Source organism: Piliocolobus tephrosceles, chromosome 17 (genome assembly GCF_002776525.5).
Source record: "Piliocolobus tephrosceles isolate RC106 chromosome 17, ASM277652v3, whole genome shotgun sequence".
Classification (NCBI taxonomy): domain Eukaryota; kingdom Metazoa; phylum Chordata; class Mammalia; order Primates; family Cercopithecidae; genus Piliocolobus; species Piliocolobus tephrosceles.
Window position 1 is genome coordinate 42,110,828 of NC_045450.1, and position 21,081 is coordinate 42,131,908.

The following is a 21,081-nucleotide window of genomic DNA, read 5'->3' on the forward strand; positions in this document are numbered from 1 at the left end:
GACAGATACCAATGAACACTTTTATTTACCGATAAAATATAAAAATCCAGGTCTCTTAAATCCACAATCTCTCCAAATATTTGGCAAGATTGATCCCAAGTCCGTACGGGTGGGTAACAAGAACAAAGGGGTCTCTGCTCAGAGAGACTTATTGTTGTTCAGAGTTCTGCCCTGCTTCCCTCTAAATGCTCACCAACCTGGGCTCTTCTAAAGTGGGCAGACAGGCCTTATTCTAAGCGTAGGACTAGCCCCATTTGTGTGTGACACTAAGTTCCTCCAATGGTCCAAACTAAGCGTGGATGACTATCCAACATCACACAAAAATGCACATCCCCTCTCTTTACAAGACAGGCAGAATCTCAAGATATCTCAAGATATGCAGCAAGTTTAATACCTGAAAGTTAACAGAAATGACAACAGGACACAGATGCAATGCTACAGTAAAATGTGGTTGGGGGTGGAAGGGGGCAGAGGGACACTGGATATCATTACAGCAACCAGTGAGTCCTCTGGTGCCCTGAGGAGGTTGTGAGACCCTTGACTCATGTCACAAAGAATGGAATAAACTAACAACTCTGAAAGACAAGCAGGTGGCAGCATTGCTGAGATGAGACTCGGGGCAGGGGTCTGGAGCTCTGTCACAGAGTGTTAATGCTCAAGGATGCCTGGGCTCAAGAGTGTTCTGGTCAGCATTTTAACATCAGAAAAAGGGCTTCTTCAGGACGCACTCCTTTCTCTTAACATGAGGTGAAGAAACCCATCCCATTCTGAGTAACCGGGCCCCATAACACCTTGGTCTTTTGATACACAGCAGCACTACACACCACTGCGCCCCCCAGCCAGCTTCACTCTGTCTGCTAAGCACCCACTTTGCAAATGGATCTCAGAGTGAACAAATCCGGAGGTGGGAGGAGCCACCGTGGTGGGATGTAAGGGACAGGAGTTGGCTGGAGGAGCAGATGGGTCCCATGTCAGGTCCCTCCTAGGCATCATGAAGATTGCTATCACTCAGAAGCACCTTTTCCCCAGGTTTGAAGGCTGGCATCCCAAGGTAGGGGCAGCTGGCACAGCGGAAGGCATCGCCCAGGTAGCACTGGAGAGAGAAAATGGGGAAGCCAAGGGTCAGCTTATCCCAGGCATACCAGCCAGAAGACAGAAATTCCTAATTTCATGTGGTCACAGTGGCCTGAAGGAAATGGCTGAGTATGTTTGCAGGTCCAATTGAGTCCCAAATATTAAGAGTTTTCAAGATTTCTGGTTTCGTGAAAAACTACAGTCAAGAAAAGTTCCCTAGGAGGCCATAGTTCTTTTGTTTTTTTGAGACAGAGTCTCACTCCATAGCCCAGGCTGGAGTGCAGTGGTGCGATCTTGGCTTACTGCAAGCTCCACCACCTGGGTTCCTGCCATTCTCCTGCCTCAGCCTCCTAAGTAGCTGGGACTACAGGCGCCTGCCACCATGCCTGGCTAATCTTTTTGGATTTTTAGTAGAGACGGGGTTTCACCGTGTTAGCCAGGATGGTCTCGATCTCCTGACCTTGTGATCCATCCGCCTCGGCCTCCCAAAGTGCTGGGATTACAGGCGTGAGCCACCGCACCTGGCCCTCTGTCACCCAGGCTGGAGTGCAGTGGTGCGATCTCAGCTCACTCCACCTCCCAGGTTCAAGTGATTTTCCTGCCTCAGCCTCCAGAGTAGTTGGAATTACAGGCGTGAGCCACCGCGCCCGGCCATAGTTCTATATTCTATGCAGTTCAAAATACAACCAACTTCAGCTAAATGTCTAACTATCCGGTCTCACTCTGAAGTACAAAGAAATGGGCCAAAAATAAAAAAAAACAACAAGACCCTCTCCAACCAGCACAAGCACGCTAACCCACTCTCACTCTCAGGAGAAAGCCTCTCTCCCCATTACTACCTATGTTCGTGTGCTCACGCATTTGTCTGTTACTAAAATATTTGAAGTGGAGCTTGTACGTGCTTGGTTTAGAAGGAGGCCTAATCCCCCTGGGGGTGTGTGAATGCCGAGGAATGATCCTGATATTTACGTTTCCACAAGCCGACTTAGGTTGGGAGCTCATCTGTTCCCTCGACTTCTCTTTTTCCAGTTCTTCAGCAAGGCCACAGGTGCTGTGGGAAAATCAGTAACTAATGAATGAGAATTGTCACCACCCAGAAATTCCAAATCCTAACAGTGCCAAAATGTGCTTTAAGCCTTTTCTCTTCACACCGGTGTCATAACTCAGAAGCCCATGAGCCAGGCAGACAGCAGCAATGGGAGAGGCTGCTGAGGGAGACAGGAGTGGGAGGAGGATGAGGGAAGTAGAGTGTGTGTACTCTGTTTACAGAGGGCAGCCACTACTCAGCTTCAGCTGGTTATCATGCTGGGGAAAGAGTACCCAGTTTGCCATATTTTCCAAATTCAAGAACAGAAGGGGAAAAAAAATCTGTTTTCACTTGTAATTTCCTGATTTGTAAATGCTGGCAGCTTTTACATTTAAAAAACACTGATGATTAAACAAGTCTGAATACCACTGATTAACTTTCTACAATCCTTCCCATCCATTTATAAAAACAAATGTGAAGACACCAAGGTCTCACTCTGATGCCCAGGCTGGAGTGCAGTGGCTCAATCGTGGCTCACTGGTAGGGTTTTGAGGGAGAGTGAAATTAGATGTATGGCACAATTACGGCTCACTGCAGCCTCGACCTCCCAGGCTCAAGTGATCCTCCTGCCTTTGCCTCCCAAGTAGCTGGAACCACAGGCACATACCACCATGCCCGGCTAATTTTTTTTTTTTTTTTAATTATTTGCAGAGATGGTCTCCCTGTATTGCCCAGGCTGGAAAACGTATGTTTTAAAAATAGTACAGCACTGTAATGACTTGCACACAAAGCCATTGGATGCAGCATAGCAGGCTCTAGTCACCCCAGCACTCACCAGTTCTTACAGGCCTTCCTCTTTTTCCCTTCTCCACAAGAAGCAGCCCGCAGGGAAGCCGGATCTGGCTTCTTCAAGTCTTCTGGATCCAGCAGCTCATCCGAGTCAATGAGATCCTGGAGAGTGTTCAAAGCAATGAGTGACACAGTCGTGGTCTCTGCTAATGAAAAGCTAAAGTGACCACAGGCTTTGAGAGGAAACCTGGAGTCCAGGCTAAAGAAGGTATCCACCCTGTCCTACTTTTGGTTGATCATCATGTTCAACCTGACCACATGCTCAAGAGGCCAACGGTGAGTTAAACTACATCCACAGAAGATGCACTAGGATGCGAAGGAATTAGAAACAAATTTACATGAGAAAAAGCCATAAGACTGGCCAGCATTGTGTAGAGAATATACACATGTTGGGGGTTAGGGGCAGGAATGAGGAGAAGGGAGAGAACAGGCAGAACAGAGAGGGAGAGAAGTGTTTATGAAGAGTCATGTGAAAAAGGGAACAAAATATCTTCTACATAATCCCAGAGAAAAATCAAACAGTTATATATATCTTTATGTAATTCTTTGTAAATGTGTAGACACTTAGTCTGTAAACCCTATGAGAGCATGAACCTGACTTATTTTGCTCACTAACTTCAATAGTAGAGGTGTAGAAATGAAGAACTTTATTACAGGCAGGGCCAATCGAAGATGGAAAACAGGGCTTTTTAAAGCATGGAACGTTCAGCAACTTGCCCAAACAAAGGTGCCAATAAAACTATTTAAGCTGACAAAATCTTTTCAGGTTTACACATGCCCACAAGAGTTTTCAACATATCATAAGAAGTGAGAACAAGAAATTATGTGGGGAAAAAGAAATGCTAAAAAATTTAAAATGCCACCAACACAGCTGAGTGCAGTGGCTCATGCCTGTAATCCCAACACTTTGGGAGGCCAAGGTGGGCAGATCACTTGAGGTCAGGAGTTTTGAGACCAGTCTGGCCAACATGGTGAAACCCCGTCTCTACTAAAAATACAAAAATTAGGCAAGTATGGTGGCAGGTGCCTGTAATCATAACTACATGGGAGGCTGAAGCACGAGAATCACTTGAACCTGGGAGTAGAGACTGCAGTAAGCCGAGATCGTGCCATTGCACTCCAGCCTGGGCAAAAGAGCGAGACTCTGTCTCCAAAAAAAAAGAGCCACCAACATGGAGTTTCCTTCTAAATCAAAGATGTAAGTGACAGGCATAGTCATAAATCTGGGCTTTAAATACATTCACACCTACAAGTCCAGAAAGGTCACTATAGCTGTTCACACCCAAACTGGGGCCTGAAAGAAAGCCATCAAGTGACCGTGGTGCCAGCTCACCATGCTGTCGTCCTCCATATCGTTGGCTGAGAGGGTCCACAGCTTGGCAGCAGCAGGGTCCACAGCAGGCTTCACTGAGTCCAAGCAATAAAAGAAAAAAACTCCATAAAAACAGTCAGAAACTATTAATTACAAACATACCTAAATGCTTTCTGCTGTGTAAAAGAGAACACACTGGCCTGGGAGGCAGAAGATGTGGGTTCAAATTCCAGCCCTACTCCTCTAAGAGGTCTGACCTTGGGCCAACCACTTTCTGGTAGTTACAGCAGTCACCATTTGCTAAGCACTTGCTTTGTACTAGGCACCATATTAAGCACTTTACATACATTATCTAACTTAATTCTGCTGACAACCTTATGAGGTAACTGTCATCCTAGTTTTACTGCTGAGAAAACAGGTTTAGACACTTAGGCTGGTTCCACAGGCTGCAAAGTCTGTCTGATGCTTTTAACCTCCATTCCATATTGCTTCCTCCTCGATACCTTAGTTTCCATCCTATAACATGAAGCTAAATCGTACTCCCTATGTTACTGCAGGTGTTTTGAGGATTAAATGAGAAATGTGTCAAAACCTTTAAAAATAGCAGAGCTTTATAGCCTCATGTAAACCTGCTACATACAAGAAAATAGGCTCTAGAGCTGCTGGTGGCAAGGTAACACCATCAGTGGCAGACAAACCTCACACTTCCTGGTTCTCTGTCTAGTCAGGAGAATGCAAGGAAGAGCCCAAGAGCTGAGGCTCAGATGCAGTGTGCGCAAATCCTTTCAGGCCCTTGGGGTAAGAGGACCCTCTAGTGATCATTGTTACAGCTGGATGCTCACACCTGCCACAGGGCCAACTGTTCTTCTAAGCTATTCCTACTCATTCTGGAACCATGAGTTGAAAGGTTAGATTCCAAAGGATTTCTTCAAGATTTAGGTTAGACGGTCAAAACCGTACAAGGGGGGATGTACCAGTAAATATCTGTAAATGTGTGCATACCTCACAGCTGGGTCAATTCAGGCACTTAAAAATAGTGATAGGAAGGATGAGGATGGGGCAGTGTGTGTGTGCACGTGTGTGCTCGTACACAACTTTCTAGGCAGAAGAAATACAATTTTGTAAGTGTCTTAGCATCCTCAAAGTAAGAACAGCTGATTTTCCTGGCATAGGGGGAAAAAAGCACATGAGAACAGGAACAGGGCACTCTCATCTGCCATTACCACTACACTGTGAGGTTTTCTGAGGATAAACGTTAATTCCGGGACCTGGAAGGACTTCATTAACTGTGTGACTCAGTCCTGTAGAATTAGGAGGCCTCAGTATCTTCTGGTGCAGAAGAAGGAGCTGAACTAGATAATACCTATGCATTATTTCAGTTTGGAATCCTAATATGCCCATGATAATAGTACATTAAGTATTCTTCTATGTGTAAATGGCAGAAATCAAAAGACTAAACCTCTAAAAATATCACCATTTCATTTATTGCTGGCTCAATTTCTAACATGTCCCTCTAAGCCCATTCAAACAGAAGAATGTCCCTAGGCCAGCCTTACCTGAAGGAGAAGACTTCTTGGTGATGGAAAGCTTAAGCTGACTAGAAGAACCCACTTCAAAGTTTGGTTTTTTGCCAGTGATCTGAACAAACAGCAGATGGTCACTTTCATGACCAAGGTATTCTCGAACAGACTGTACTTCCTCAGGGGTTAGGGGCTCCTGCTGCAGCTAGAATTCAAGACATCAAAAAGATTAGTCCACCCTCCTCTATAAAATGGTTTACTATGTCTACCTACACAGGAGTTAAAGACTCATTTCTGTGCATTAAATATGTAACAGTAGATGGTAACAGATATCGCTTTATGCCTCACATTCAGTTTCTCACTGATAGGAACCCTAGAGTATAACCTTTGTCTGCATGTTTACTTGGAGCCTACCCCTTGGAAAATGTAAAAGTAGTTATAAAATATTAGGTATGAAGCATATGCTAGTTATTGGAGGGGATGTAATATAATTATGAAAATGAACCAGATGTGGTCCTACTGTGTAACAGGAAAGAATGCCCATAATGAACACAGCAGAAATTTATATCCCAAAACACAAAGGGGGAGCAAAATCCTTTCTATGTTCCTTGGGATAAAGTAGCAGAGAATAAAGGTAGAAAAAAAGGGTCAGGGTGCCACCTCTATGTCCAATAATTATAGACTGGTTACATAAATCATAGTCCATCTATTGCATGGAATACTATTACATCATTAATATGAATGAAGGGAAATACACTGAAGTGGGTGTCTACGATATCTAAGGGTGAGAAAAAAGCTGGTGATTGAACAATGTATGCATATGATCTTATTTAAATTTTTAAAAAAGTATGTGCATGTAGATGCTTGTAAATACATAGGAAAGGTCTGAATGGACATACAAAAAGGCATTGGTGGCTTCCTCTGGGGAGAGAAGTGTGAGCAAGGAGTAGGATGTCACTTTATATTCTGTATGCTTCAGTATAAAGTGAATTTTTATGAGGAGTCTGATATAATTTGGATATGTGTCCTCTCTAAATCTCATGTTGAATTGTAATCCCCAGTGTTGGAGGTGGGGCCTGGTGAGAGGTGACTGGATCATGGGGGCCGATTTCTCATGCATGGTTTAGCACCATCCGAATTCTCATGAGACGTGGTTGTTGTAAAGTGTGGCACCTTCCCCACCCCAACTCTTCCTCTCTTTCTTGATCCTGCCTTTGCCATGTGATGTGCCTGCTTCTGCTTCACCTTCTGCCATGAGTAAAAGTTCCTTGAGGCCTCCCTAGAAACCCAGCAGTTGCACGCCCATGCTTCCTGTACAGTCTGCAGAACAGTGAGCCAATTAAACCTCTTGTCTTTACAAATTATTCAGTCTTAGGTATTCCTTTATAGGAACAGAAGAACGGTCTAATACACATTCCTTATTTTAAAATCAAGCACAGAAAACCTTAAACTAAAAGGAAAAATAAGAAAAGGTTGGCATAAAGAATCTAAGGCCTGGCAGGATGCAGTGGCTCACGCCTGCAATACCAGCACTTTGGAAGGCCGAGGTGGGTAGATCACCTGAGGTCAGGAGTTCGAGAACAGCCTGGCCAACATAGCGAACCCCCATCTGTACTAAAAATACAAAAAATTAGCTGGGTATGGCGGTGCATGCCTGTAATCCCAGCTACTTGGGAGGCTGAGGCAGGAGAATTGCTTGAACCCAGGAGGCGGATGTTGCAGTGAGCAGAGATCATGCCACTGCACTCCAGCCTAGGCAACAGAGCAAGACTGTCTCCAAAAAGAAGAAAAAAAAATAAAAAAAAATAAAGAATTTAAGGCCCTACGTTATGTAAGAAATAACAGGTACAACAGCTATCATGCTGTAACATTTACCTCTCCCACATCCAAGAAAATTTTAACATCAAAGAGTGTAGAAATATAAACACTTCTGCTTAATTTAAATATTTCCACTGAATTGTCAGAAAAGGAACTTTGCCCCCTAACCTATTCCAACCTCCCACCAAAAATGTGAGGCTGAACTAGGTGACAGTGTTCACCCAGGACTAGGATTCGGGTCTACTGAGAGGTGGGTGTTGGAAGCAACAGAGCTGCTGCTCATGCCCCTCAGCTGTCACTACCACTAAACTAGTACCAAGGAGACAAGAACAAGCCCCAGCCCACATGGGCCAAGTTGAGTCTCTTCGAAGTTGATTATTCTCACAAGTTTTTTTTTTTTTTTTTTGAGACAGAGTCTCACTCTGTCGCCCAGGCTGGAGTGCAGTGGCGTGATCTTGGCTTACTGCAAACTCCGCCTCTCAGGTTCACACCATTCTCCTGCCTCAGCCTCCCGAGTAGCTGGGACTACAGGCGCCTGCCACCAGGTCCAGCTAATTTTTTTGTATTTTTAGTAGAGACAGGGTTTCACCGTGTTAGCCAGGATGGTCTCAATCTCCTGACCTCATGATCCACCTGCCTCGGCCTCCTAAAGTGCTGGGATTACAGACATGAGCCACAGCGCCTGGCCTATTCTCACAAGTTTTGTCCTTTGAAGCATCATATATCTTTTTTTTTTGAGACGGAGTCTCGCTCTGTCGCCCAGGCTGGAGTGCAGTGGCCGGATCTCAGCTCACTGCAAGCTCCGTCTCCCGGGTTTACGCCATTCTCCTGCCTCAGCCTCCCGAGTAGCTGGGACTATAGGCGCCCGCCACCTCGCCCGGCTAGTTTTTTGTATTTTTTAGTAGAGACGGGGTTTCACCGTGTTAGCCAGGATGGTCTCGATCTCCTGACCTCGTGATCCGCCCGTCTCGGCCTCCCAAAGTGCTGGGATAACAGGCTTGAGCCACCGCGCCCGGCCAGCATGATGTATCTTACATGCAAAGCGTTTCTTGTTTCCTAGTTCTAAGCAATACTGATTACCTCACCTGCAGGGCATCAAAGAAAGTTGTCTACAAACATACCTCTTTCACTTCCACAAGACCAGAAAGAGTCAGGGCTGAACACAGCTTAGATGCTGTCTTCACTTTGCTATTGTTATCTGCCAAAAGGAAAATCTCAATTAATAGCTTTATAAGTCAAAGTAGGAAAAATAATAAAGGCTCAATCCTATGTGGGTTAGCAAGCATTCAAACAATAATAACCAGGCGGGCGTGGTAGCTCATGTCTGTAATTCCAGCACTTTGGGAGACTGAGGTGGATAGATCACTTGAGGCCAGAAGTTCAAGACCAATCTCGCCAACATAGCAAAATCCCGTCTCTACTAAAAATACACACACAAAAAATAGCCAGGCGTGGTGGCACATACCTGTAATCCCACCTACTTGGGAAGCTGAGGCATGAGAATCGCTTGAACCCAGGAGGTGGGGATTGCAGTGAGCCGAGACTGCACCACTGCACTCTGGCCTGCACAACAGAGTGAGACTTGATCTCAAAGAAAAAACAAAAAACAAAACAAAACAAAATAACCTATTCTGTTTAATGTACAGATGGTCCCTGACTTAATGATGGTTCTACTTATAATTTTTCAACTTTTATGATGGTGTAAAAGTGATACCCATTCAAGTAGAAACTGTATACTTCAGTTTTCACTAAATTACATGAGACTCAGCACTTTATTATAAATAGGCTTTGTGTTAGATGATTCTGCCCAACTGTAGGCTAATGCAAGTGTCCTAAGCGTGTTTAAGGTAGGCTAGGCTAAGCTAAGCAATTATGTTTAGTAGGTTAGATGAATTACATGCATTTTCGTCTTAATAGCATTTATCAGGACGTAACTCCATTGTAAGATGAGGACAACTGTATATACATTTTAGTGATACTATTTTATTCTTCTTATTTTTGAGACAGGGTCTCACTTTGTCATGAAGTGCGGTGGCATGATCTCGGCTCATTGCAGCCTCGACCTCCCAGATTCAAGCAATCCTCCTGCCTCAGCCCCCACCAAGTAGCTGGGACTATAGGTGGGCACCACCATGCCTGGCTAATTTTTGTATTTTTTGTAGAGACGGGGTTTTGCCATGTTGCCCAGGCTAGTCTCGAACTCCTGGACTCAAGCAATGCACCTGCCCTGGCCTCTCAAACTGCTGGGATTATAGGTATGAGCCACTGTGCCTGGCCATAGTGACACTATTTTAACTTGACAAACACTTTTTTTTTGTTCAAAGTGTTTTTACCTAAGCTCTTAAATGTTACAATTCCATTATTATTGTTTTTTATCACTCTCTGCTTCTTGAAACCCCTTCCAGAGGTTGTGAGATAATGACTGTGAAAAGAGGCTTATGAACTGCAAAGTGCACAGAAATACAAGTATTCTTTCTGTATAGTTCTTTTTTTCTCTCTGTATAGTTCTGACTGAGACACTGCATTTAGTTATGTAAGGTTTAAACTCCCAGCAAAGAATGCTGATGTATACTACACATAACACAAAGTTCTATTTCCCCATAAACAATGAACACCTTTATACATTTCAAAATACTTTCATTTCTATTATTCTATTTGATGAAATTGTTACATTTTGACTGAAAGTCTAGTGAAAAATATTAAAATCCAGAATTGAATCACTCTGACAGCTATACCACTGATCAAAAAATTTTTTACTTCATGAACACTGTCATTAGTTGCATATGAATCGATAATTACCCCATCACTCCCAGAGTTCCAGTCATTATTTTTAAACTTTTTATTTTGAAATAACTATAGATTCACAGGAAGTTGGAAAAAACAAAAAAGTTCTGTATGTGAAGGAGGTCTTCACTTCATCTCTCCCCACAGTAACATCTTACCCAATTATAGCCTGATATGAAGACCAGGAAATTGATACTGATGGTCCACACAGCTTTTTCAGATTTCATTACTTTAATATATACTCATTTGGCAGAGGGGGCTTTACAGTTCCAAGTAATTTTATTACATGTGTAGGTATGTGTAACCACCACCACATTCAGAACACAGAATTGTTCTATCTATAAAGGAGAACCATTATACTTCCCCTTTATAGCTCCACACACCCCTTTCCTCCCACTTCTAACCTCTGGCAAACTCTAATCTGATCTCCACCACTATAATTTTGTTATTTCAAGAATATGAATGGAATTGTACAGCACAGAGCCTTTTGAGATTGACTTTTTTCACTCAGCTACTTCCCTTGATATCCATCCAAGCTGATGTACATATAGTTAGCGTGTTCCTTTTTATTGCTGCATCACTTTCCATATTATGAACATATCAAAGTTTAACTATTCACCTGCAAAAGGACCCATTTTTAGATGGCAGTTTCCTTCTATTTTGTTACATAATGAGTCAGCCAAAGATTACAATTTCTCCAGATATGTTGCTTCAGATTTTAACAATAACTTATCCCCAAGGAAAAGGTTTTGCTATAGGAATACTGATCTCCCAATGATATCTCCTGATCAGGGAGATGCAGCACACATGCTCAAAGACTCAACCCTGTCAAATGTGTTTTTCAAGTGAAGTTCTCCTTACCTACAGCTGTCTCTACCGGCTCTTTCAGAAAAAGACATCCACCAGGCCGAAGGATCCGGGCGATTTCAGCCAAAATCTCAGCACTGTGCAGAGTGGTGCTTCCCGGGACTAAACCCGACAAAATAATGTCAAAGCTGGATTCTTTGTGGGCAGCTGAAAAGAAGAGGACTCTAATTAGCAATCATCTGGCCTGGGACAATCTCCTGGTCCCTTTCAACCCCCAACAAAGGCTACAGACCTCACCCTGAGAGAATGGACCCCACTCGGTATCCATCCAAGAAGCTGGATGAATAGTTAAGTGTTTTAAAAAAAAACATGGAATAGCAGCCGGGCGTGGTGGCTCAAGCCTGTAATCCCAGCACTTTGGGAGGCCGAGACGGGCGGATCACGAGGTCAGGAGATCGAGACCATCCTGGCTAACACTGTGAAACCCTGTCTCTACTAAAAAATACAAAAAACTAGCCGGGCGGCAGGCGCCTGTAGTCTCAGCTACTTGGGAGGCTGAGGCAGGAGAATGGCATGAACCTGGGAGGCAGAGCTTGCAGTGAGCTGAGATCCAGCCACTGCACTCCAGCTCGGGTGACAGAGTGAGACTCCATCTCAAAAAAACAAAAACATGAACAAAAAAAAAACATGGAATAGCTACGCAGAAAGAACATCATACTTATGGAAATCATCAACTACACTCCTAAGCTCAGTGTATCTCAAATGAAAAACAACAGGGTGACGAGCCACCACTATCACATGCCACCCTAAAAGAAAACTCAGGTATCAAGGAACCACAGAAAGGCAACACTCCCACAGAAACCCCTCCAGCCTCATACAGACAACATGGGTGGGTACTTACACTGCAACAGCTGGTTGATGTTTTCCACAGACACGTGGCCTTCATTGCCAGTTAACACTTGAAGCTTATCCACCAGATCTTTCAGAGCCTCCACTGGGGATGACTTATCCCAGACCACTGCCACAAACTGGCCAGCAGAGATCCCAAAATCTGCCATTCTTGCAGTGCAGTACTGATGGACCTAAAAACTGCTGGCCAAAAGAGAATCAAGACTGGGCAGAGACAAAGTGCAGTTTAATCCATGAGGTATCATAAAATATGATTAGAATCCCAACCTAACTTGTAACCGCCCACTAGGGAATGCTGACAACATTAGAAACCCTACTGTATATGCTAAAGAGTCTGAATACATGAACCCCATTATCTCAAGTCTTCATAATCCCAACATTCCCAAAAAAGGCCAATAGCTTCCTTGGTGAGAATCCTGACTTGGAAGAGTCAAGAAAGGGGATTAGAGGCAAGTAAGAAGGTTGGAGGCAGAAAGATGATTTCCTCTTTAAGATAATTCAGTATGAATGGAATGCAAAACATGCAAAACACATAGGACATCAATTAGGCAAAATGTGACTCAGCAAGGAAGGCAAATAAATTGACAGAAATAATCCAACCACAGGTTCAATGTTTTTAAAATGAAACAACACATTTAAAATTTGCAAACTTAATACTGGTATTTTCCCTTTCATCAAAATATGAAAATTTAATTTCACTGACTCTGCAGTGATCAAGAATACTTACTATGTCTATACCATTTAACATTAGCCAGACTGTTCAAAGCATCTTCTAAACATTATCTCAATTGAATGTCAGAACAGCCTTAAATTAGATATTATTACCATTTTACAGTCTGGAAACTCAGGCAATTTACTTTGTCCAAGTCACACAACTAGTGGGTGTTACATGGATAAAGTGAGAGCTAGGATTTGAATCCAAATTCATCTGACCGTAAAGCCCATGCTTTTAACCTTTGGAAATTTCCCTCCATAGATCAACTTTCTCTTCTACTTGATACTCAGGTGAGTATATAATATGCTCACAAAGAAAGTAGTTCAAGAGATAGTACTCTACTCGGTTCCTTTCTTTCTTAAACATTAATGACACCAGTTTCCAATTTAACATAGCTCAAATAAATGAAACAAACAATTTCTGGTAGAGGGGTCAAACTTGGATTAGTTTTATGTTGAACATTTCAGACTTCTGCGGAGGTGGCCAACTCAGTGGCAATCATGCCACCACAGATACAGACTGAATTTAAGCCAAGTCACTACACTCTCGTTTCTTTTAAAATGTTGACTTCAGCTGGGCACAGTGGCTCACACCTGTAATTTCAGCACTTTGGGAAGCCAAGCCAGGCGAATTGCCTGAGCCCAGGAGTTTGAGACCAGCCTGGCCAACATGGTGAAACCCCATCTCTACTAAAGTACAAAAATGAGCTGGGCGTGGTGGTGCACGCCTGTAATCCCAGCTACTCAGGAGGCTGAGGCAGGAGAATTGCTTGAACCTAGGAGGTGGAGGTTGTAGTGAGTCAAGATCGTGCTGCTGCACTCCAGCCTGGTGACAGAGTGAGACTCTGTCTCAAAAAATAAAAATAGGCCGGGCGCGGTGGCTCAAGCCTGTAATCCCAGCACTTTGGGAGGCTGAGACGGGCGGATCACGAGGTCAGGAGATCGAGACCATCCTGGCTAACACGGTGAAACCCCGTCTCTACTAAAAATACAAAAAACTAGCCGGGCGAAGTGGTGGGCGCCTGTAGTCCCAGCTACTCGGGAGGCTGAGGCAGGAGAATGGCATAAACCCGGGAGGCGGAGCTTGCAGTGAGCTGAGATCCGGCCACTGCGCTCCAGCCTGGGCGACAGAGCAAGACTCCGTCTCAAAAAAATAAAAAAAATAAAAAAAATAAAAAAATAAATAAAAAAATAAAAAAAATAAAAATAAAAATAAGAATAAATAAATAAAAATAAAAAAATAAAAAATTATAGCTCATGCCTATTATCCCAGCACTTTGGGAAACCGAGGCAGGTGGATCCCTTGAGTCCAGGAGTTCAAGACCAACCTGGGTGACATGGTGAAACTCCATCTCTACTAAAAATACAAAAATTAGCTGGGTGTGGTGGCAGAATCTGTGGTAGTCTTATGTGGTAATCTTACGTAGTCCCAGCTACTGGGGTGGAGGAGAGGGCATGAGGCGGCAGGACTGCTTGAGCCCAGGAGCTTGAGGCTGCAGTAAGCCAAGATTCCAGCCTGGGTGACAGAGCAAGACCCTGTCTCAAAAAAACCAAAGTTTACTTCAAGTAACTCTCCTCTTTGCCTACAAAACATACCCCAGGATGTCAAATATTTAACACTCAAGCATTAAATACTATAGCACTTTCATCTGTCACTCTTTTTTCTAAAGGAGTTACTAAACGTTTTATTTGCTAGAGTGAAGTCAATTAGCCTTCTGGATCCACGGCCTCCATAATCTGGCTCCACCTGTATCTCCCACCACTCCAAAGTGATCCCTCCTTATTCTATGAAAACCCTTTGCATTTTCCCTTCATCGTGCCTTTTATCTAGCTCCTTCCGTATGATCCAACTGCTAGCACCCCTAAAAGGATGCTAAGTGTTATCAGACAAGTAGGATTCTTTAGTCATTTAACTCTTGTTTTTTTAATGGCAGAGGGCAAGTAAAAATGGAAAAAGAAAAGAAAAAAATAATACAAAAGAGAATAATTGTTTTTTTTTTTTTGGCTGGGTGGGGGGAGGATGGAGTTTCACTCTTGTTGTCCAGGCTGGAGTGCAATCGTGGCTCACTGCAACCTCCGCCTTCCAGGTTCAAGCGATTCTCATGCCTCAGCCTCCCGAGTAGCTAGGATCACAGACGTGCACCACCACACCCGGCTAATTTTGTATTTTTTTAGTAGAGGGGGTTTCTCCATGTTGGTCAGGCTGGTCTTGAACTCCCGGCCTCAGGTGATCCGTCCACCTTGGCCTCCCATAGTGATGGGATTACAGGCATGAGCCACCTGCTCAGCTAATTCTGTAGTTTTTTTTGCTTGTTAGTTCTGTTTTTTGAGACAGAGTCTCACTCCATCATCCAGGCTGGAATGCAGTGACACAATCTCGATTCAGTGCAACCTCCGCCTTCAGAGTTCAAGCAATTCTCATGCCTCAGCCTCCCAAGTAGCTGGAATTACAGGTGGACACCACCACACCTGGCTAATTTTTGTATTTTTAGTAGTGACAGGGTTGTTGGCCAGGCTATTCTCAAACTCCTGACCTCAAGTGATCTGCCCACCTCGGCCTCCCAAAGTGCTGGGATTAAAGGCGTGAGCCTCCGTGCCCGGCCAATTCTGGTTTTTAAATCCCTAAACAGCACACAATCAAGGACTGAAACTTTTAACTGGTACATGATGTCGAGGAAGAACCCCTGCAAACTTAAAGGTGTGCAATATGGGATCAATCTCACATTTAAGAACCAGCCAGGCAAGATGGGAGTATAGATTGCTGGACATTAAGTTATAAGAATAAAAATGATCTGTTTCTAGAATGATGTTGAAATAGGTTTTTCCTTGGGATAACAGAAAAGGATGATAAAGATCCCACCTACTAGACTACTGCAACTTTGCACTGTATTTACGGAAAAACCCTCATGAAGGAAACTAGGGGCAAAAGCTTATTTATCAGCTAGAGAAAAACAAAAAGCCAAATGTCTAGACCTTTTCAGCAACATTTATGGAGGCAGTTTCATAGGGCACAGGTTTTGAGTGCAGATGACCTAGGGTCCTATCTTCCACTGGATCTTATGGGCATATGACCATAGATAAGTTACTAGACTCTTTGAATTTGTTTTTTCATCAGTAAAGTAGGGATAATAACCTCATATTTTGCGAGGCTGCTGTAAGAAGCAAATGAGAAGATAATAATACGTAAGGCACTTGGCAGGCTCTGGCACACAGAGCTCTGTAAAGTAATGTTCTAGAACTCTGGGCTTCCACTTTTCTGTGGCTAGTTTACCTGCCTTTGCTTCAAACAGTCCTATAAAACCCTATTTCTCCTTAGCCATGCCTGATAGGAGGACACTCCAGGGAGTGATAGGAAGCTGCTTTTTCATTGTTAGAATTAGTGTAAGAGCTGTGCTTTATGATCTTTGGACAGTACTCCAGCAGGACTGTGTCAGTAAATTAGAAGAATGTAAAATGCTTTGCGTTCTGTATCTCCCAAAACTAATCTTATGGCAAGAGGAGCTTATGAACTACATTCATTAAACATCAACCCTCAAAAAATAGGCATAGCCACTACTTTCAGTCAGCATTTTTCAAATAAAATAGGAGATAATATTCTTTCAAATATCTAAAACCAAAGTGTGATACTTTTCATCATCAGAGTTTTATGTTGCTGTTGTGAATTTGTCTTTTAAAACAAAAAAATCTGTAACGAAAAAGTGTCCCCGTATCTAAGACAACATGCTCAGAAGCTGTGATTCAGGACCCAGCTTCATAATAAGAGGTGGCATCATTGTCACGTCACTGAGCTCATTAGGTGCCTCTCCAACTCTGAGGCACACACATGTCCATGGCCCTTATAAAATGTTACTGGCAGGCAGTAAAAGCGGATGTCTGAGAACAGATGGTTTTTCAGGTGCCCAGTAAGCATCAAATCTTGTGGCATTTGGTCTCTCTTCTGGTGAAAGGGGACAAAAGAAAATAGTAAGACTGAAGTTTGGGCTTCAGATCAAAAAATCCTTTAACTTGGGTGCATAAAAGAATTCCAAGAATACTGACAGTTATCAGAAAGGAAAATCCTAATTAAAATTAACTAACTGGGCTGCGTGCGGTGACTCACGCCTGTAATCCTACACTTTGGGAGGCCTAGGCAGGTGGATCACCTGAGGTCAGGAGTTCAAGACCAGCCTGGCCAACATGGAGAAACCCTGTCTCTACTAAAAATACAAAGATTAGCTGGACATGGTGGCCTGCACCTGTAATCCCAGCTACTTGGGAGGCTGAGGTAGGGAGAATTGCTTGAACTCAGGAGGTGGAAGTTGTAGTGGGCCAAAATCTTGCCACTGCACTCCAGCCTGGGCAACAGAGTGAGACTCCATCTCAAAAGAAAAAAAAAATTAAAAAAATAAAATTAACTAAGCTCTTGTGCACCTACATGTCACTGCCTGTCCTCTGGGTGACTAGTGCCAAGTGGGCCTAACCAGCCTGCTGTGCAATCTAAGTCAGCCATTGCCCCTCTCTGGGCCTCAGTTTCCCTGCCAGCTTTAGCAGAATGGTAGGAAGGCACAATTACAATCTGCAAATGAGACCTAAGAAACCTACTATGTGCCTGTCCCTACACAGAAGACAGACAAGAAGACACCTGTTCCCTGTCCTCAAGAGAATTCTCTGTCTAGACTAAAACTTAGACTAGGACCTTAGAGATTTTTTTTTTTCTGGCAGAGTCTTGCTCTGTTGCCCAGGCTGGAGTGCAGTGGCACGATCTTTGCTGACTACAACCTCCGACTCTGGGGTTCAAGCGATTCTCCTGCCTCAGTCTCCCAAGTTGCTGGGATTACAGGCACCTACGACCACGCCCAGTTAATTTTTGTATTTTTAGTACAGATGCAGTTTCGCTATGTTGCCCACGCTGGTCTGGAACTCCTGGGCTCAAGTGATCCACCCACTTCGGTCTCTCAAAGTGCTGGGATTACAGGCATGAGCCTGGCCCAGAAGTTTTTTAAAAAAAGTGAGAATCAACAATGAAACAGGAATGTCCCCAGGCATTTGGCATGTGTCAGGAATTAGAGTTTCAGAAAGGATACCCAAATGTTAGTTTCCACAGGAAAGGCTCATTTAAAGCTGGGTGGACAGAACTCAGAAACAAACCCTCATGGAGAGGAGTGTTTTACCTAAAACAGAAATATGGATCTAAAATTTTAACCTTTGGGGTAAGTTTTGGCTTAGGAGGTCTTCCCCACACCCGTGCAGGGGAAGCGGATATTCTGAAAAGACTAGAGTTGACAAGGGGTGTGCAAAGCACAACTTTCACAGATACAAAGATGGGGTCTGAGTGCAAACACAAAATCGACAGAATCACATGCTCTTGTCCTTAGTTACTCTTAGTCCAAAAACCATTTACTTCTTCCTATTAAGCCTTCTCTGATGACACCCCCGTGAAGGGCTCTGTTAGTGACTGGACCGTGACCTCCTTGAGCCATCCAGAGCTCGGCACTCAGTAACATTAGAATGAAGGGCACCAGCCTTTTCCGAACTTGCAGATCCTACAAATCACCCGAGGGAGTGGTTAAAATGAGATTCCTGGACCATACACAGAACCACTCAATCAATCCTCCAGGACAAAGGCCTGACTGTTCTAGTAACAAGCATCCTTCCGATCTGGATATTTAACTATACCAACTCAACACGCTGGGGATTCGGACAAGTCGCAGGTTCGAAATTATAATCGTGAGCTCAGGTACCCCCGCCAAGCTTTCGTGCTTTGCTGCCAAGCACCCCCAGGGACCGAAACTTCACGGGGACTGAGGCCCAAGGTCACAACGATTGGCTACTGGTAGGACCGGGTCTCAGAAAGAGGTCTCCCGGACCCCAAAGCTCGGAGCCCTTTCTCCTCAGCGTGGTGTCCCCGGGGCCTCAGAGTAGGGCCGGCTGTGCAAGGGACGAGGCAGCCTGGGAACGGCAGAAATTCTCGGTCAGGACCCCGGGGCGGTTAGGGCCGGCCCTGGCCCCGCACACCAACTTCTCAGGAATAAACCCGCCGGGACTCTCAGCGGGGCGTCCGTGGCTGCGTTCGCATCGAGGGACAGGGGTAGGAAGAGGAAATGAGAGGATATAGGGACGAGGGGGGGGCTGGGAGGGGACAGTTGAGGGAGCTCTGGCGCTCAGCTGACCCCCACCACTCTCACCTGCCGCCTGGGCACGCTCCCGGCTTCTCCTCAGCCGTCGACTCCACGCCTCGCGCCTCTCGCGAGAGGAGGAGCCTTCATGGCGCGACTACTTCCGCCCTCCTAGTGCAGTAGTCCCGACGCTGCCCGACGCGTCGCCGTGGGCGACGTGCCCGCTTCCAAAATGGCGACGGCGGCGGCTGTGTATGGTGCGCTTGGCCGGGCGGGCTGGAAGCTTCTGCAGCTGCGGTGCCTGCCCGGTGAGGGGGCTACCAAGCCGGGGAGAGGCAGGGAGCGCGGAGGGGGCGCGAGGCCGGCTTGAGCTGGGTTCGGCGGTGGGGGGAAGAGGCCTTTGGGGCGGCCCGCGAGCAAGGTGAGGTGAAGGGCATCGGCGCGGGCTCAGGCGAGCTGCCTGGTTAGCTTCGGCCCTGCCCCGCTGCGGGGCAGGTGCAGGGGGGCAGGGCCTGTCACCCCTATTTCATGGAGTTAGCGGAGCCTCAGAGAGGGCTGGGGGTACGAAGGTCACGCAGCCTGAGCCTGTTGGTTACAGAACTGGCAGTCGCAGACCCATTCTCAACTCCATTGCCAAGTCCACTAGAAGGACACGGTCACAGAGAGCCTAGTCCATTGTTTCCCGAAAGCTAGTCGTTTCCCCACCACTTCACGAACTTTGTGATACTTTCTTACCACCTTTGCCACTATGTACTCAGTATTTTTATTTTTAAATAGGAGTTCTGAAAGAGGAAACTTTGTATCACTGTCGTAAATGGAAAACTAATATCGCCTTCCTTAATTAGAATGTATGCATTAACACTTTAGCATACATACATAACTGATGAAACGTTCACCTGTATTTCACCTAAAATCTTCTCATGACCCTCAGTGGTACCACAGTCACACTTTGCATCCTCTCCTTCCTTTTCAAAGTTTTATGGATATTTGTGCCATATCTTTCAGTACGTGTATTAAAATATTGATATTTTTACACATACTATTCTGTTTCTTTTTTTTCTTTTTCTTTCTTTTTTTTTTTTTGAGACAGGGTCTGGCTCCTCAGCCTCCCAAGGAGCTGGGACTATCGGTGCGTGCCACCCTACTTGGCTAATTTTGTTGTTGAGAGAGAGTCTCACTCTGTCGCCCAGGCTGGAGTGCATGGCACAATCTCGGCTCACTGCAACTTCTGCCTCCCTAGTTCAAATGGTTCTCCTGCCTCAGCCTCCCGAGTAGCTGGGGTTACAGGCTTGAGCCACCATGCCCAGCTAATTTTTTGTTTTTAGTAGACGGGATTTCACCATGTTGGCCAGGCGGGTCCCAAACTCCTGACCTCAAGTTATCCGCCTGCCTCAGCCTCCCAAAGTGTTGGGATTACAGGCGTGAGCCACCGCCTAGCCCCCTTTTGTTGTATTTATACAAAATTCCAAACTAAAGGTGTGTAGTTAAAGTAATGCCTATGACCCCGCAGATCTACCACGAGAAATGAAGGTATGTATCTACAAAAAAGTTAGTACAAGTATATTCATAGCAATTGTATTCATAGTAGCCTAACACAGAAACAGTCCAGTTGTCTAGCAACAGAATAGTATTTTTTATGGAACACTATTCTGCAATAAATACTAAAAATTAGTCAAAGAGAAAGCTGGACACTAAAGTGATAAGGACCGTTTTTAATCAGTAATAACTATTGCAGTAGGGAAAGGGGTCTAGCATGAACTGAGCGCAACCTTGAGTTTAGTGCATGCAGAAGTAACTGGGTGTTTCAAAGAAAAAAATGAGGGAGGAGGTAGGAAGGCAGGTGGGGACTCAGTAGAGTCAAGAAAGTGAATAATTATAAATGAGATTGGGCTGCTAGCTGACAGTTAACAAAGTTAGGATTCTGTTTTCCCAAAGGGAGACGTAAGCCCTATCCTTCTTAAGTGTTATCCAGAACAAACTAAATTTTTTCTTGACAGCCAGAGTTTTCTCAGGCAGGCACTTTAAAGGTGGGTAGGGTTATCGTAAGGGATGTGGCCCTGAGTGCTGCTTATGTTAGTGTGTGTTCAAGTCTTTATAGGCCAAGGTTGAGGCCTAGATAAGAAGAGGGCTCAGAGGAGCCTGGTTAGAGCCTGATCAAGGAGACAATCTTTG

The 21,081-nt window shown here is 44.7% G+C and overlaps 2 protein-coding genes across 3 annotated transcripts in view; one reads left to right on the forward strand and one right to left on the reverse strand.

Annotated features, from left to right (window-relative positions):
- CIAPIN1 (cytokine induced apoptosis inhibitor 1) lies at positions 1-19,157 on the reverse strand. Its single transcript, XM_023210027.2, has 9 exons — positions 18,979-19,157; positions 12,093-12,304; positions 11,246-11,398; positions 8,722-8,798; positions 5,819-5,987; positions 4,284-4,357; positions 2,937-3,052; positions 2,044-2,125; positions 1-1,093 (listed from the first exon to the last, which is right to left on the reverse strand). The coding sequence occupies exons 2-9, from the start codon at positions 12,247-12,249 to the stop codon at positions 983-985; spliced, it is 939 nt and encodes a 312-aa protein (XP_023065795.1). The 5' UTR covers positions 12,250-12,304; positions 18,979-19,157; the 3' UTR covers positions 1-982.
- COQ9 (coenzyme Q9) overlaps positions 19,063-21,081 on the forward strand; it is a 14,808-nt gene continuing 12,789 nt past the window's right edge. For both annotated transcript variants that reach the window (XM_023210024.2, XM_023210025.2), the window contains exon 1: positions 19,063-19,217. In XM_023210024.2, coding sequence (XP_023065792.1) covers positions 19,142-19,217 — 76 coding nt within the window. In that variant the 5' untranslated portion in view covers positions 19,063-19,141. The remainder of the gene's footprint in view (positions 19,218-21,081) is intronic.

Bases quoted from the DNA above. Each gene is read 5' to 3' on its own strand.
- CIAPIN1 (XM_023210027.2), bottom strand. From the start codon at position 12,249: ATGGCAGATTTTGGGATCTCTGCTGGCCAGTTTGTGGCAGTGGTCTGG. The intron at 4,358-5,818 runs GTAAGGCTGGCC...GCTTGGACTCAG, and splicing joins CAAGAAGTCTTCTCCTTCAG to TGAAGCCTGCTGTGGACCCT. The intron at 3,053-4,283 runs GTGAGCTGGCAC...AACACTCTCCAG, and splicing joins ATATGGAGGACGACAGCATG to GATCTCATTGACTCGGATGA.